The following is a 16750-nucleotide window of genomic DNA, read 5'->3' on the forward strand; positions in this document are numbered from 1 at the left end:
CAGGATGCCATAGACTGTACGTGACAGTGGCTGGATGCATGTTTCTGCATACCCGTCACATTCCAGTGCTGCTTTCCAATTGGTATATCCACGCAAGATCTCTCTCGTTAGCGACACCGAACCACTAATAGACTTCCTTAAAGGCACCAAAAATCTACGGTATGCACTGTATGCAAATACTTCTGCTTGTTAATGTTATCGCTCATGTCGTGTCTGTCAGAATCTGCTTCTCCGCTACTGAAGGCCATTCGTGAGTGTGGAGTGCAGATGCTTTCAGCCAATAAAAACATTTTTATTTTTGATTGGTTGGGGCAGTCTACAGCCCTCCCTCAAACTTCTCATCACACAACCCACCTCAGATTGCTTATAACCAATGCACAAATCATAAAAAATAAAAGATTAATGCATTCTTTGCCTAAATTCTGATTGGGTGGGCAAGACAAACGTTTGGGTGGGCTCCGCCCACCCCTGCCCATGCCTAGCTCCGGCCCTGCTTTCATGGGGAAATAAGTACAGTATCTTAGGGTTAAAATGGTCATTTCAATTATCATCATTAAATGCTCATAGATGGTTTAAGAGAGGCTGGATGTTCTCTACATGTGTGATCATATGCTGTGTTTAGGTATCAGTTGGCTGAGGTGAAGGTCTTTTTTTGCTTTGCTTTCTGTTGACACCAACATAATTGCTATACTGCGTGCTGGATCAGGCAGTCCTCACTAATCAATAAAGTCTTCACCAGCCATTTCCCCCAGTGATTCTGCCCTCATTTCTCCTCTAATAGTTCTTTTCCAGGTAGGAAGGTCTTTGCCATGAGCAAGAGGTGTGTGTACGTGTGCATACTGGAATCCGCAATCTTAAAGCAACACTCTGCAGAAGGGAACTAAATATCACTTTCCATTCATCTTTATCTTGTGCTATCTTGCATATGCTGTATAATTAAAAAATGTTTGTTACATTTTACTTATTTTTTTTACCAAGTGTCTTTACAAAGCAGAACCAAAATAAAACTAATCCCTTTTCTATAATAAATGTATTGTGCTAAATGTAAATTTGACAAAAATATTTCTTGCAGAAACATTATTGAAAAGGAATCTCAAATAAAGACACACCGCTCGGATACAAAACAGAGTAATTAGTGTGCAATTACACTAATATATTAATCTTATAAATCTAAAATATAATATAATTAATAAATAAGACGTCCAATATAATAAAATGTCTAATTTATCCTTTAGACCATCTAAATTTGTATCCACTCTTATGTGTTTGAAGCTTCTATTAACTACTAGAGTAGGAACATCCATTGAAGTGAAATATTACCAAAACAAATTTATAAAGTCAGAATAAAGATATATTAATACATTTTGAGAAATAAGGCTATAAATAATGTAGGAAATCTACTCATTTAAGTATTATGTGTTTTGGCACTGACAGATGAAAGTAAATTTTGATTTGCAGCGAATACGACGTCCTTTAACAATCCTATATCTTTTTAATCACAAAAAGGGACATATGCATGGACAACAATATAGATTATGAAATTAAAAAAAACTTTTCCACTCAAGGACAGGAGATTTAAAATCAGAGTGTGACAGCATGACTTCTTTAACCTTGACGTTGGATGCTCTGATCACGTTCAACCAACTTTTCTCATACATTATGGCTTGGAGAGAATTATAGGTCAATTTAGGCTTGGCAACGAGACGACCCATGTCAACAACCTCTGTTCCGCCATCCTACCCATTTTAGAAGTTGACCTTTGTGATTGTTCTTGCAAGGAGAGCAGACTCTCTATTGCAGCGATACGTGTGTGTGTTGGTAGTGGTAAAGCGTGGTCAGTCCTCATGAGCAGTCATGTGTAGTGATGCTTGCAGGGCCCATCCGGACTCTGGGGCATATGGACTCTACTGCCCATTTCTCTGGGGCATTATTGCAATGCTGATTTACTACCAGTGAAGGACAATCATCAGGGACCAAATTATACCCCAATCACACTGAGTGAGTGTTTGTTCATGGTTTTAGGTTAAAGCAACGAAGGGTGAAAACTACTATAGACAATCAATTATCTCACAATTAGTAAGGTATTAGCTTCTGTTCCATATTTAAGTAGTTATAAGAACATCTTGCTTAAAAAAATCTATAGGTAAACACAAAAGATTAATAATTTGGAATAATGAAAAAAGTTGAGTGAGTCTAATGGTCATATTATTTACCCATATTGCACTGACAGTGTTTGACATACTGCACCATATTTAGAAAATGAGTTTCTCATTGTTTGGAAGTGAGAAGCACTCATCTTTATTATTAAAGGCCATAGATCTCTAGGGTGAATTTTTATCGACATTTTCCATTACCAACCAATTGGTGTTTATAGCGATGACTATAAATGGCCCTCCCTGTGGTGCTGTGTTTTATGAAGAGATCAGCTGTCAAGGGATATGTGTTTGAACTTCTGCTGGATGCACTGTGACATCACAATATATCACAATTTATCACAATAAAACCAGACTGGCATATATTCAGCAATATTATAAACGCATATTTTAACAGACAGACTGGGTTTCTCTGGAAAAAATTCAGGTTGGAGCAATGTTATGTATTTTAATTTTATACAATTTATATATACAAATTTTAAATACAGATACTGTATATGGTAGAATACTTTTATTTAGATATTAGTGTTTCATATTTTATAAATGTATTCCTATCAAATCAGTGTAAATAAACAGCAAGTCCCACTGTGAAAACACATACAGTGTGACAACATGCCCCACTATAGGGTACAGTGCTATACTAAATTAAATTATATATATATATATTTTTTTCTATGCCAAAAAGTAAATAAAGAAATAAAACTAAAATAAATAAATAAATAAAAAATCTCTTCAAGGTATGAATATTGACAAAATCTGACTTTCAAAACTAACCACCCTGAGAAATTATCACTGGTGTCAATAGTGTGACAATTAGCCTTTTTATGTCTAATTTTGAGAGCTGAATTTCTATAAATAAATCAATAAATAGAGTCCTCGGAAATATAGTAAAACATATAAAAAAAACAAACAAAAAACGACAACTTGTGAAGCACTCCTCACTTGTAAACAAAGTGTATAGGGTTAGGCTGCTGTTGTTGTAATTAATTTAAAAACAACAGAAATCAGTTGAAGATCCACATACAGTAAAGTGCTGTATATCTGTTTCCCTGTGTTAGAAGTGTCTCTTGTTAATAAATGAGGCTTTTGAGACCATTTCTCATTCAAATGACTCTGTAGTCTAATAATTTAATGCAGAGGCGGTACTAGGGAGGGGATAGCATGTGCTTCAGCCGAAAGTCCACAGAAACGTCTCGGTTACCTACGTAACCTCGGTTCTCTCTAGATGAGGGAACGAGTATTGCGTAAGCTAGCTTACGCTACGGGAAAGATTCATCTTTTCTGAGATATTGAAGCCAAAAAATTATCCTTAATTTTGTATCATTTGTCAACGCAGTGCAGCAACTGCAGACCTTGAGCGGGCTAGCTAGCGAGCTCATTGGTTGCTCTGCGGCAACTGCTGCAGCCTATAGACGAACTTGCTTGAACTCGCTCCAATGAGAGCGCCAGCGCTCACTGTCCCAAAGCCCGCCAGAATGGCCGTGGCTAGGGTGCATATAAGCGCAGTTCGTAGGCTGGAACCCTGGTTTTCATTGAATGAAGCGAAAATCGCTCGTGGCACGAGCACGGCCAGCTACGCAATACTCGTTCACTCATCTAAAGAGAACCGAGGTTACGTAGGTAACCGAGACGTTCTCTTACGAGAGGTTCTGTCGTATTGTGTAAGCTATTTTACGCTACGGGAACCCATTGTCAACGCCGTGCGCGCCAAGCATCCACTGCATGAGCCCCAGGGGGGTGGGGGGACCCGGGGGAGCCCTTGTGAGTGGGGAAATAATATTTGGCCGGCAAGAGTGCGGGTCAGTGTGTGTGTGATACATAAGCACATAGTGGGAAGGGAAAAACAGAGCGGCGGTGCCGGTCTGTGTGAAATGTGTCCCATTAGTGCAGCTCACCAAGGGAGCTGTAGCGTATTAAACCGCTAGTAGTTTTGCCTGCAGAGCGGGCACTTCCAGATTGTAAAATCTGACAAAGGTGGAGGGGGAAGCCCAGCCCGCTGCCACACATATGTCCTGAATGGAAATCCCGCTGGACCATGCCCACGAGGAGGCCATGCCTCTGGTGGAGTGAGCCCTAATGCCTAACGGCATGGCAGGTCTTTCGACGCATACGCGGCAGCAATAGCGTCCACTAACCATCTAGACAGTGTCTGTTTCGAGGTGGCGAGACCCTTGGTGCGCCCTCCGAACGAAACGAAAAGCTGCTCAGCGCGTCTGAAAGAGGCGGAGCGCGCAGTATACAATCTCAGTGCTCTGACTGGGCAAAGGAGATTTGTGTCGCGTTCGCTATCGGATGCTGGCAGAGCCGATAGGGAAATAATCTGTGCTCTGAAAGGAGTACCGATCACCTTGGGGACATAGCCGTGTCTAGGCTTTAAAATGACCTTGGAGTCACTTGGTCCAAACTCCATACACGCAGCGCTGACAGACAGCGCGTGAAGGTCTTCCACACGTTTAACTGATGACAGGGCAGTCAGAAAAACGGTTTTGAGTGAAAGGTATTTCAAATCCACGGATTCAAGCGGTTCGAAAGGGGGGGCTTTCATAGCTTCGAGAACTACAGAAAGATCCCAGATAGGAACCGATGGGGGGCGCGGGGGGTTCATCCTTCTAGCTCCCGTGAGGAAGTGGATGACCAGCTCATTTTTTACCCGTGACTGGCCGTGCAGGGGTTCGGCGAACGCCGCGACGGCCGCCACGTACACTTTGAGCGTGGATGGGGATCTGCCCTTATCCAACAGCTCTTGTAAAAACACGAGCAGTGACGACACCCCACATGTCCGTGGGTCCAGGTCTCTGTCGGTGCACCATTTTGAAAACACCGACCATTTGGACGCATAGAGTCTTCTCGTGGAAGGGGCTCTAGCATGTATGATAGTGTTCATTACTCCTTCTGGCAAAGCGACGGGTAGTCGTTGATCACCCACGCGTGCAGTGCCCAGCGCTCTGTGTGGGGATGCCAGATCGTGCCGCGAGCTTGAGAGAGGAGATCTGCTCTCACTGGGATGGGCCACGGGGCTGTCAGTGACAGCTGCGTAAGCTCCGGGAACCATGTCTGATTCTCCCAGCGCGGGGCTATGAGGAGCACCGAGTGACACGTTTCCCTGATCCTCTGCATTACCTGTGGCAATAGCGAGACGGGAGGGAAGGCGTAAAGCGGGCGGTTGGGCCAGTCCTGGGCCAGCGCGTCCTCGCTCGAGAAAAATACTGGGCAGTGAGAGTTCTCTTCTGACGCGAAGAGGTCTATCTCTGCTCTGCCGAATATTTGCCATAATTTCTGGACTGTTTGAGCGTGCAGGGACCATTCCCCTGGGGGAACATTGTCTCTGGACAGTCTGTCTGGGCCGTCGTTCAGGTGGCCTGGAGCACGTGCGTCGCCCTCAGCGAGCGCAGGTGGCCCTGGGACCAACTTAGTATGCGTTTTGTCAGATGGAAGAGGTTCCTGGATCTGACACCGCCCTGACGGTTTAGATAGGATACCACAGATCTGTTGTCCGAACGGACCAGGACGTGGTGACCCTGAATGACCGGGAGGAAGCGCACGAGCGCGTACTCGACCGCTATCATTTCCAGACAATTTATGTGAAGGAGCTTTTCCTGAACTGACCATAGGCCGAAAACAGGCAAGCCCTCGCAGACCGCGCCACAATAAATCCAAAATAAATGTTGGATGCGTCTGTCGAGATGACTTTTCGGCGAGATACAGCTCCCATCGTCACTCCCCGCTGATACCATTCGGCCACCGTCCAAGGCTGCAGAGCTGATATACAGGCCTGAGTCACTCTGATCGGCTGGCGGCCTGTGGCCCACGCCCGGCGAGACGCGCGGGTGTTTAGCCAATGCTGAAGCGGGCGCATGCACAGTAAACCCAGCTGAAGTACTGCTGCGGCTGAGGCCATGTAACCTAACACTCTCTGAAATTTTTTCAGAGGCGTGAGGCTGTTCATCTGAAAAGACGCGGCTAGTCTTTTCACGGCGTGCGCTGTGTAGATAAGCGAGCCATCATTGCCACAGAGTCTAGTTCTATTCCAAGGAAGGAAATTGCCTGACTGGGCTGTAGTGAGCTCTTGGTCCAATTGACTGCAAGACCCAGACTGTTCAGATGACTGAGGAGAACTGTCCTGTGAGACAGAAGCTCCGTATGTGACTGTGCCAAAATCAGCCAATCGTCCAAATAGTTCAGAATTCGCAAGCCCTGACTCTGCAGGGGTGCGAGCGCCGCATCCATGCACTTCGTGAAAGTACGGGGTGCTAAGGACAGGCCGAACGGAAGGACGGTGTGTTGATAAACCTGACCGTCGAAAGCAAATCTCAAGAATGGCCTGTGACGGGGATTTATCTGAATCTGAAAATAGGCATCTTTCAGATCGAGAGATATAAACCAGTCCCCCTGGCGCACATGCGCGAGGAGTTTGCTGATTGTAAGCATTTTGAACGGTCTTTTTGCAAGCACCTTGTTCAAAACCCTGAGATCTAATATTGGTCTGAGGCCGCCGTCTTTCTTGGGGACAAGAAAATAACGGCTGTAAAACCCTGACTCGCTCAGTGAAGGCGGCACTCTCTCTATGGCCCTTTTGCACAGAAGGTTTGCTATTTCTGAACGAAGCATGCAGGCTGCTTCCGTGTTCACAGTAGTTTCGAGCCGCGCCCTGAAGCGGGGAGGGCGGCGATCGAACTGTAGCAAATAGCCCTGTTTTATTGTGCTTAACACCCATTTGCATATCCCTGGGATTGCTTCCCACACTTTTAAGCGTAACGCTAGAGGGTGAATGGCCGAGTCGCCCTGATTGCCGTGCACAGCGGGCTGAACAGAATGTGTGAGCGCGCTTATTGTGCTTATGCATGACTGCTCGCAGACAGCATGGACATGCTGTTCTGCGAGTGACTTCCCGATTGAGATGAATGGGGAAAGAGTCACATCTGTTAAGTGATGCGCGAGCATAGTCACGGGCACGGGACTTACACATAGAGAGGTGTTTGCTGGCCGTGTGACAGAGCGGGCAGAGAGGGGACGCGCGCACGGGCTCGTTTGCTCTCTGATAGGGACACGGGAAGTGTAATGCTTGTGTGTAGGGGTGAACACTGGATTGTGGGCACATTTTCTACACATAAGACATGTTTGCTCTTTACAAGATCTTTTTGTGTCGCCGTGAAAACAGCGTTTGAGTGCAGGCAAGCGGGTAGTAACACCGGCTTGTTGGCTGCTGAATTCACCACTGTAGTAGCCTGAGAGAAGGGGACTGACAGGGGGCGAAGCTTTGACGGTGGTCCGGCCGCGGCGGGACTGAGCCGTCGTTCTTTCAACAAAGCTAGGAGGACTTCGGTTGCTCAGGTTCCCCTTCGACTCCGGCGAGGGTCCTGCTGGATTCCTGGGCTGATGAGGAGGCTTGTGACCACTCCTCGCTGTCCGAAGCCATGATGGAACAGCAGCCCTTGTCCTCCGCCTCGCTCTCCGAGGTGGCAGCAGTGCGGCCGCTCGGCGGCAACTGCGGCGTCCCGGGGCGGGGAGGGTGAACGCGATGCTCGAGGGAGAGGCTCCGGCGAGACAGTCGCTTCTAAACCCGGTTCCGGCAGCCTTTGGGAGCGGCGCTTCTTCGGCGCTGGCGAAACAGAAGGCGGCGCGGCGGCTTGGTCCTGAGCGCTCGAGTCGAGCCCGCAGGGTCGACATCGAAGCTCCTCGCAGAGGTCGCATCCGCCGTCAGCGGGCGAGCTCTGCATGCCCCAGTCCCAGGCAGAGAGCGCAGATGATGTGGCGGTCTCCGGCGCTGAGAGGGGTGCGGCATGAACCGCAGGTGCGAGGCATCTTTAAAAAGACGCTCGTGCTCTTTTCTGAAGTTCACTGAGGAACTAGTTTGCTTTAAAAGGGATACGTCGCCGGATGGCGTAGCTCGCAGTATGGCTGAAGGTGGCGGCGGCCGGCTTCTTCGAGCGCTGTCCAAGCTTGCTTGATGCCCCTCGAACGGCGACGCGGCTTCTTGCAGTTTCAGAGATGCGAAGAGCTTCGCTGAAGAGATGAAAATCAGGGTTCCAGCCTACGAACTTACGCTTATATGCACCTAGCCACGCCCATTCTGGCGGGCTTTGGGACAGTGAGCGCGCGGGCGCCTCTCATTGGGTGCGAGTTCACGCAAGTTCGTCTATAGGCTGCAGCAGTTGCCGGAGAGCAACCAATGAGCTCGCTAGCTAGCCCGCTCAAGGTCTGCAGTTGCTGCACTGCGTTGACAAATGATACAAAATTAAGGATAATTTTTTGGCTTCAATATCTCAGAAAAGATGAATCTTTCCCATAGCGTAAGCTAGCTTACGCAATACGAGAGAACCTCTCGTAAGAGAACCCGTAGCACCCTCAGCAAATGTTTGTAACAGGCAACAGATTGCCACGTATGGATTTTTTTCTTGGTGATGGAAGCTTCCAGCGCACAAACAATACAACAAGACCGACATAGTAAAAATCAAAATCAAAATCAAAAGTGAATACAAATATAAGTATATATAGAAATACACAACAAGACAAAAATGTACAGTATATGTACAAATACAAACCAGTTCAAGGGAATTTAATGAATATGAAGTAGGATATGTTAAATAATATAACTGACTATGCATGTAATTATAGTATAGTTTTAACTGTTCATGAGATGGATAGCCTGCAGGAAAAAAAAACTGTTCCTGTGCCTGATGGTTCTTGTGCTCTGTGCTCTGTAACGTCGGCCAGAATGCAGCAGTGCAAAAGGTAATGGGCTGGGTGAATGGGGTTGAGAGCGATTTTACAAGCTCTTTTCCAAGTTGTTATGATTGCACCAGTGAGCCAGCCATTCAACCTCCCTTCTGTGTGCAGACTCATCATCATCTTGGGTGAGTCGGATGACAGTAGTGTTGTCTGCAAACTTAAGGAGCTTGACAGAGGGTTATTTGGCAGTGCAGTCATTGGTATATAGAGAGAAGAGAAATGGGGAGAGCACACATCCCTGGGGAGCACCAATGCTGATCAAACATGTACTGGAAATTAATTTCCCCAGTCTCACTAGCTGCTGCCTGTCTGTCAGAAAGCTGGTGATCCACTGACAGATAGACGTGGAAACAGAGGGCTGGGTTAATTTATTCCATAGGAGAGCTGGGATGATGGTGTTGAAAGCCACAAAAAGGATCCTTGCATATGTCCCTGGTCTGTCCAGATGTTGCAGAATTTGATGCAATCCCATGTTGACGGCATCATCTACAGACCTGTTTTCTCTATAAGCAAATTGAAGGGGATCTAGACGGGTCCAGAGACATCTTTCATGTAGGCCAACCCAAGTCTCTCAAATGACTTCATGAACACAGATGTCAGAGTGACGGATCTGTAGTCATTAAGTCCTTTGATCTAGGGTTTCTTTGGGATAGGGATGATAGTGGAGCATTTGAAGCAGCAGGGAACTTCACACTGCTCCAATGTTCTGTTGAAGATCTGTATGAAAATGGGAGCCAGCTGATCAGCACAGGATTTTAGAAAAGTGGGTGAAACACCCTCTGGGCCCTGTGCTTTCCATGTATTTTGTTTCCGGAAGATCTGGAACACCTCTTCTTTACAGATCTTAAGTGCAGGTTGAGTAGCAGGCATGGGGGAGGAGGGTGGTTGCAGGAGGTGTTGGTGTTTGTTTGAATTGAAGGACAGGGCAGGTGTGGGGTTTGAGAATGGACTTTTAAAATCTACAATAAACACATTCAAGTCGTCAGCCAGTTGTTGGTACCCTACAGTGTTGACGGATGGTATCTTGAATTAAGTCATGTCTTTCAGGCCTCTCCACACTGATGCAGGGTCATTAGCTAAAATTGTTTTTCAGCTTCTCAGAGTAGCTTCGTTTATCTTTCTAAAAGATTGTATGAAGAAACATTTTCCCTGACAATATTTTAGCAATCATGTTGTGTGTCCTGTATTTCTGTCGCCTGTTTAGAATCAAAACTAGTTATGAACGATTTACGAATTAATTGGTCAATTGAGTCGATTCCTTGAAAGAATAAGTCAAATGGTTTATCAAAATGGTCAGAATCGTTTAGACAGCTCATGCACTGTATCGTTTGGGCATTTCTCACTCTGTAAAAACAGATATAAAATATATAGAACAGAAAACATTCCAGTGGATTATTTACTTTCATGATACACAGAGCAGACGAGGAGGTAAACTTAACTGTTGAAACTTTATTAAGAGCAGTCACTCCAACTGTGTATGTCTCACAACTCTCTCTCAGTTATGTTGGAGCAGCCCCCGTAACCAAGCAGCCCCGAACCATGCTTTGTAACAACCATAACCCTTCTACCAAGGTGAGCCTTGAAGATTAAGTTCAACACCTGCATATGCAGCTTTTGAACAACTCAAGGTAAAGCCATTTTTCTAACCAAACTGGTATTGAAATGTATAATTGCATGTTTTTTACATGTACATTGGAATACTATGTAAATACCAATGTGTACATCAATGCACTGCAGTATTACCACCTGATACCATCACAACACCATGGTTCTACCATAGAAGCACAGTTACAATAATTGTAACACAAAACATAAACTTCTGAAAAACAAAAAATGCTGCTCCTAAAGTCACCAGAATTAAATGCTTTAGTGCTGCTTTTGCAAAAAGTTTCTCTTGGGGGAGCATGTCCCCAGACCCCCAATAAGGTTTCATTATTTTTTCTGTACCTGTGCTTCAGACAGTATTGTAAAAAGCTGAAAACACCCCTGAAATTTTGTTGGCTGTTTTATTGAGTGTGCAGCATAGAGATTTCATTTCTTTTGTCACCACGTGCAAAATTATATTAATAAAATTGCTTGGCCATAAAATTGTTTTCCACATATTTAGTGACCAAAGCTCAGCTCCTCCTGTAAATGATTTAGCACCTCTTCTGCACCAGCAATCAAAATTCACTGGCGCCACCCCTGAATTAATGTCTTGACAAGGCATTCATTTAGACAGTTCATGGAATGCTAAACAAACTGAGTTTGTGCATAACTCTTTATTTGGATCTAAATTACTTTTAACTGTTACTATATCAATATAGAATGGTATTTACACTATATTTATAGAATTGTATTTGTCATTACTGTTCTCAAAATTCTTTGTTCAGGCAAAGAACACACACACACACACACACACACACACACACACACACACACACACACACACACACACACACACACACACACACACACACACACAAACGGATCTAGGCAACTGCACTCGCCGATTAGCCAATCAGCGCTCAGTATGATTCCAGCCAGTGAAACAACGCGAGATCATCAAGAGAAGAGAGATTCAGCGAGAAGAACCGAGACCTGGCGAGTGAGAGACCGATTCTGCCTGCGGATCCGTTAAGGACAAAGCGAAAGGTTTTCATGATATTGAAGCTCCATTCAGACATCTCAGGTAACGACTTCTTCCTCTACTGTTGCGTAAATAGCGTTTAAACGGTCTGCGAATTCGAGGTGGAATGACGTCACCGCTGCCGCCGTTCTTTTTTCAGTCCGTAAATGTATGAGTGCATTCAGTGTAAAAGACCCGTTACTCTGACTATAGGCCTATGCGCTTTACTCTTTATAGGCTTTTTCAATTTGTGTCGGTTATGACATAATTGGTTTGGTCTCTCTCTCTCTCTGTATAATCATTGGATTTCATGATGTTAATGTTACCTTCTTAATAATCATTTGTATTGTGTGCAGCTTGGTGGAGGTATGACATTAACCAGGGGCTCCTTCACTTATTCCAGTGGAGAAGAATACACAGGAGAATGGAAGGAAGGCAAGATATTTCTGCGTGGATTGCATGCATAATTGCTGTTTTATTATGTCCTTTATCTTCTGATTAACACATTTATATTATATATTAATATTTCAGATGTATGTAGTTGTTATACAAATATCTGTTATGCAATTTAACTTTGATAATCATAATAGAAGCAAATTGGAGACAAAACAAGTCCCATTTAAAAGCACTAAATTGGGTTGGTTACGTACTTGGATCCGTAAGGCTCCTCTATTTGTGATTAATATGGGAATTGCAGGCTGAATGGATTGAGGTGGTTGTAGTTAATTGCTTAATTATCCAAAAAGCAAATTCAATACATGCTGTTAACACATAGAGAGATGTCCATGTGATTAGTGTATTGGTGAAAATGTGTGAGCTAAATGTTAAATTGTGTTTGCTGTGCAGGTCGGAGGCACGGTAAAGGAGAGCTGAAGTTTGCTGATGGCACCTGTTATAAAGGTCACTTCGAGAATGGCCTGTTCCACGGATCAGGGGTGCTAGTATTTCCTGATGGATCCAGGTGAGTGAAGTTGTGATCAAATTCATGGCTTATAGATTTTTTTATTATTATTATTTCCCTTAAGTGAGGCGAATATTTTAGAAGGGATTTTGTGAATGTAGTGACAGAACTGGGTTGTTCATTGGACGATACAGATAACTAGAGAGTAATATAATGGCACTATGTGATATAGGCTAATACAGTTTAATTAAGGCAATTGAGATGTACACCCGTATGTTGAAATTGAAGTGTTTTTATTTTCTTACATTAGATTTACTCAATTCACTAAAATAGATGAAGACAAATATTGTGCATTATTCATTGACAAGGCTGTAGGTAAATTTGAAATAGACATTAATAAATGTAATTGATTTCCCAAAAATGAAAGTTCAAACATTATTTACTCACTCTCATGTTGTTCCAAACCTGGATGACTCTATCTCTTCCATGGAACACAAAAGCAGATGTGAGGTAGAATGACACTCTCAGTCACCATTCACTTTCATTGTATGGGAAAAAAATGTAATGAATGTGAGTGGTGACTAAGGCTGACAGTGTTATCGGTAGGGGTGTAAATCACCGGTTTCATTACGATATGATCTTGTATTGATTGTCTTAGCCAGTGATCCGATGTTAGCCAGTGATCCTATGTTTGCCGATTCCTCAAAGTCTGCCACAATACGATTTCGATTAGATTCAGGGGCCTGTGATCAGTGCATGTCAGAACACAAACCAAGCCATGAAGTCCAAGGAATTGTATTGAGGCACAGATCTGGAGAAGGGTACAGAAAAATGTGTGCAGCATTGAAGGTCCCAATGAGCACAGTGGCCTCCATCATCTGTAAATGGAAGAAGTTTGGAACCACCAGGACTTTTCCTAGAGCTGGCTGCCCAGCCAAACTGAGAGATTGGAGGAGAAGGGCCTTAGTCAGGGAGGTGACCAAGAACACTATGGTCACTCTGACAGAGCTCCAGCTTTTCTCTGTGGAGAGAGGAGAACCTTCCAGAAGAACAACCATCTCTGCAGCACTCCACCAATCAGGCCTGTATGGTAGAGTGGCCAGACGGAAGCCACTCCTCAGTAAAAGGCACATGACAGCCCGCATGGAGTTTGCCAAAAGGCACCCAAAAATAGGTGTGCCAAGCTTGTAGCATCATACACAAAAAAACTTGAGGCTGTAATTGGTGCCAAAGGTGCTTCAACAAAGTATTGAGCAAAGGCTGTGAATACTTATGTACATGCGTTTTCTTTTTAATTAAATTTGCAAAGATTTCAAACAAACTTCTTTAACGTTGTCATTATGGGGTATTGTTTGTATAATTTTGAGGAAAATAATACATTTGATCAGTTTTGGAATAAGGCTGTAACATAACAAAATGTGGAAAAAGTTAAGCGCTGTGAATACTTTCCGTGATGCACTGTATGTATGTATGTGTATATATATACATATATATATATATATATATACAAATTGCCGATATCCAAGCAGGATGGCCAAAAGGCAGATATAATGCTGATATATCACACAATTTGATATTATCTTAAAAAACATGCATGAATTGGCTAAAAAATGACACTTATTTATCATTATATTTACTTAAAATTTCACACAAAACTTTAACTTTTGTAAAAAAATAAATAAATAGTGTGTTTTTGCTTTACATTTTCGTAATTGTTTCCACAAATTGTAATACATTAGGAAGAAGGAAATAAGAACCATGGACAGTATGGACGCACGCATAAGCAGTCGCATTTTCTCACAAAATGTCTGAGTCAAACTAATTGTACATACAGAGCACAGTGAATATGGCATTTACTTATGTGAAGCACATTTACTTTGAAGTTTAAATGACACTGTGTTGCACACCGGTATTATTGTGATAACACAATGGCACATTATAACAAAACAAACAAATTGCTCATTTACTTGTCTCAAACAGCTTCTTCGTGCACAAGCAGGTGATTCTCGGCACCGTCACGGCTTAAGAAACTAATCGGCCAAAAGTTTTGCATTTTAAAATACCAAATATCGGCAATATATTGGTTGACCACTAGTGAAACTGTAAAAGCAATAATGTGGATAAAATGTCTGTTCATTGTGGACCCCATGTCTGTTCAACAGGTATGAGGGTGAATTTGCCCAAGGAAAATTCCAAGGGGTTGGAATCTTCAGCAGATTTGACGGGATGAAGTTTGAAGGGGAATTCAAAAGTGGCCGTGTTGAAGGATTTGGTAAATATTCACCCTGAATTTGACACTCACCATTTCATAGAACCAACTGAATGATCAAATTTGTTCATATATATATTTATTTATTTTTTTTAATTGATGTTATTCTTTGTGGCATTTGCTGAAGGGTTCACCATGATATAATCTAAATTTAGGATGATTGAAGATTGATAGCATGAATAAATGAAAACCTGGAAAAATCTGTGAATTTTATAAAGGTAATTTCCAGGCCTGGAAAAGTAATGCAAATTATTGAAAAAAAAATTAAAGACATGGAAAATCCTTATTCACTAATCATTAACGACTGCAAAATTCATGAAAAATTTATGAAAATAGTCATGGAAATCCATTGGTTAAAAGGTGTGTGAACCCTAAAATATGGTCTTTCTTGCCCTTCTAGGGCTGCTGACATTTCCAGATGGTTCCCATGGTGTTCCACGGAATGAGGGAGTTTTTGAGAATAACAAGCTTCTGAAACGTGAAAAGTGTCAGGCTGTGGTGCAGAGAGCCAAGAACTCTGCATCCACTGCCCGTGGCCACTCTGTATGAAAAAAACTGACCTCAGTGAGAACACCCCCAACTGCGGCTTCCAGATCAGGCCCCCAAATACAATACGAATTGCACAGGCACAAGTGAAAAGAGCAACATGGATCAGTGTTCAGAGGTGATCACTGCCTTCAAAAAACGGAGCTTGAAAATACGTGAGAACCATCATACCCTCAGGGATGGATGAAAGATTTACCATTCGACATGTCTCTATCTCTCTCACATTGTTGCTCTGCCTTGGTTTCCTCTGTGGCTTAAGAACATCACAAAATTATTTAAGCTTGAGATGGGGGCATGGAGAAACATAGGCTGGTATAAGGATGGTCAGAATGTGGGCAGATTGTTTTTCTTTCCAAAAAAGAACTGAATTTGCCTTTGTGAGCCTGTGATTGTATAACTTATGTTTGACTATATCGGTTTTGTCGTTACTGTACAGGGATCCCACGGTCAAGGACAACCTGGAAATATCAGGGAATTTAAAAACTGGCATTTCTAATGCTGGGAAAGGTATGGAAATAAGAAAAAATATAAAAAGTTGTGGTCATTTCTATAATGAAATACTGGAACTTAGCATAAGTAATCATCTGCAATCTCTATGAAGTGAATAAAAAAATTGAAAATATCCAGTAATCCAGTAATGAATGATGAGAGGAAATGAGAAATTAATTGGAGAAAAAGTGTGGGAAACCTATTGTTTTTACTTATTTGCATAAAAAATGTACTTTCTTTTTTGCACATTTGCCTTAGTTCTTGCATAAAAAGTCACGTTACTTTTCATCAAATTGTCTTAATGATTTATTTATTTTTTAATTTAAAGAGCTCTTAATGAGTACATATTATTTACTAAAAGATTATAGGCTATTGTTAAATAATGTTTTTAATGATATTTTTCCTATATAATGCAGGGAACTAAAATTGTTTCAAATGTATTAGGTGATTTGCAGATATACAGTACATCAACTGCAACTGTACTTTTATTATTATTTTCTGAATTGAATGCTTATAGCTCACTCTTCCCATCATGCGCAGTGTCAGAGCGAAGCCTTAGTCACTATTATCAGAAATATACAGGCACCAAATATAATTTTTCACTGTTATTTAAATGAGCATAGAATCAAAACACTGACATGGAACATAAAATAAAAGTCAGAAAACACTTATCTTGTTAAATTTATTTTTCTCATGTTCATTCTATCATGCATAATTTTCGCTGTGTTATTTTGCTATTTAATGCAATGACATTTAAAATGACAATGGCGGCTGTGGTGGTAGAGTGGGTTGGCTGCCAATCGCAGAGTTGGCGGTTCGATTCCTGGCCCACACGATTCCACATGCCGAAGTGTATTTGGGCAAAACACTGGTTAGGGTTAGGGCTAAGTTGCTCCCAATGGCAGGCTAGTGCCTTGCATGGCAGCTCTGCCACCATTGGTGTGTGAGTGTGAATGTGTGTGTTAATGGGTGATTGGGACACTGTGTAAAGCTATTTGGTAACCTCTTAAGGTTAAAAAAAAGCACTATATAAGTAAAGACCATTTACCATTTAT

General features: G+C 42.7%; 1 protein-coding gene across 1 annotated transcript; it reads left to right on the forward strand.

Annotated features, from left to right (window-relative positions):
• Window positions 1-11439: 11439 nt before the first annotated feature.
• Window positions 11440-16355, forward strand: LOC127618080 (MORN repeat-containing protein 4-like). Its single transcript, XM_052090320.1, has 5 exons — window positions 11440-11553; window positions 11847-11925; window positions 12337-12451; window positions 14554-14663; window positions 15061-16355. Exons 2-5 carry the CDS (start codon window positions 11859-11861, stop codon window positions 15207-15209), a joined length of 441 nt encoding a protein of 146 aa, XP_051946280.1. The 5' UTR covers window positions 11440-11553; window positions 11847-11858; the 3' UTR covers window positions 15210-16355.
• Window positions 16356-16750: the final 395 nt, after the last annotated feature.

Source organism: Xyrauchen texanus, chromosome 24 (assembly GCF_025860055.1).
Source record: "Xyrauchen texanus isolate HMW12.3.18 chromosome 24, RBS_HiC_50CHRs, whole genome shotgun sequence".
Lineage (NCBI taxonomy): Eukaryota > Metazoa > Chordata > Actinopteri > Cypriniformes > Catostomidae > Xyrauchen > Xyrauchen texanus.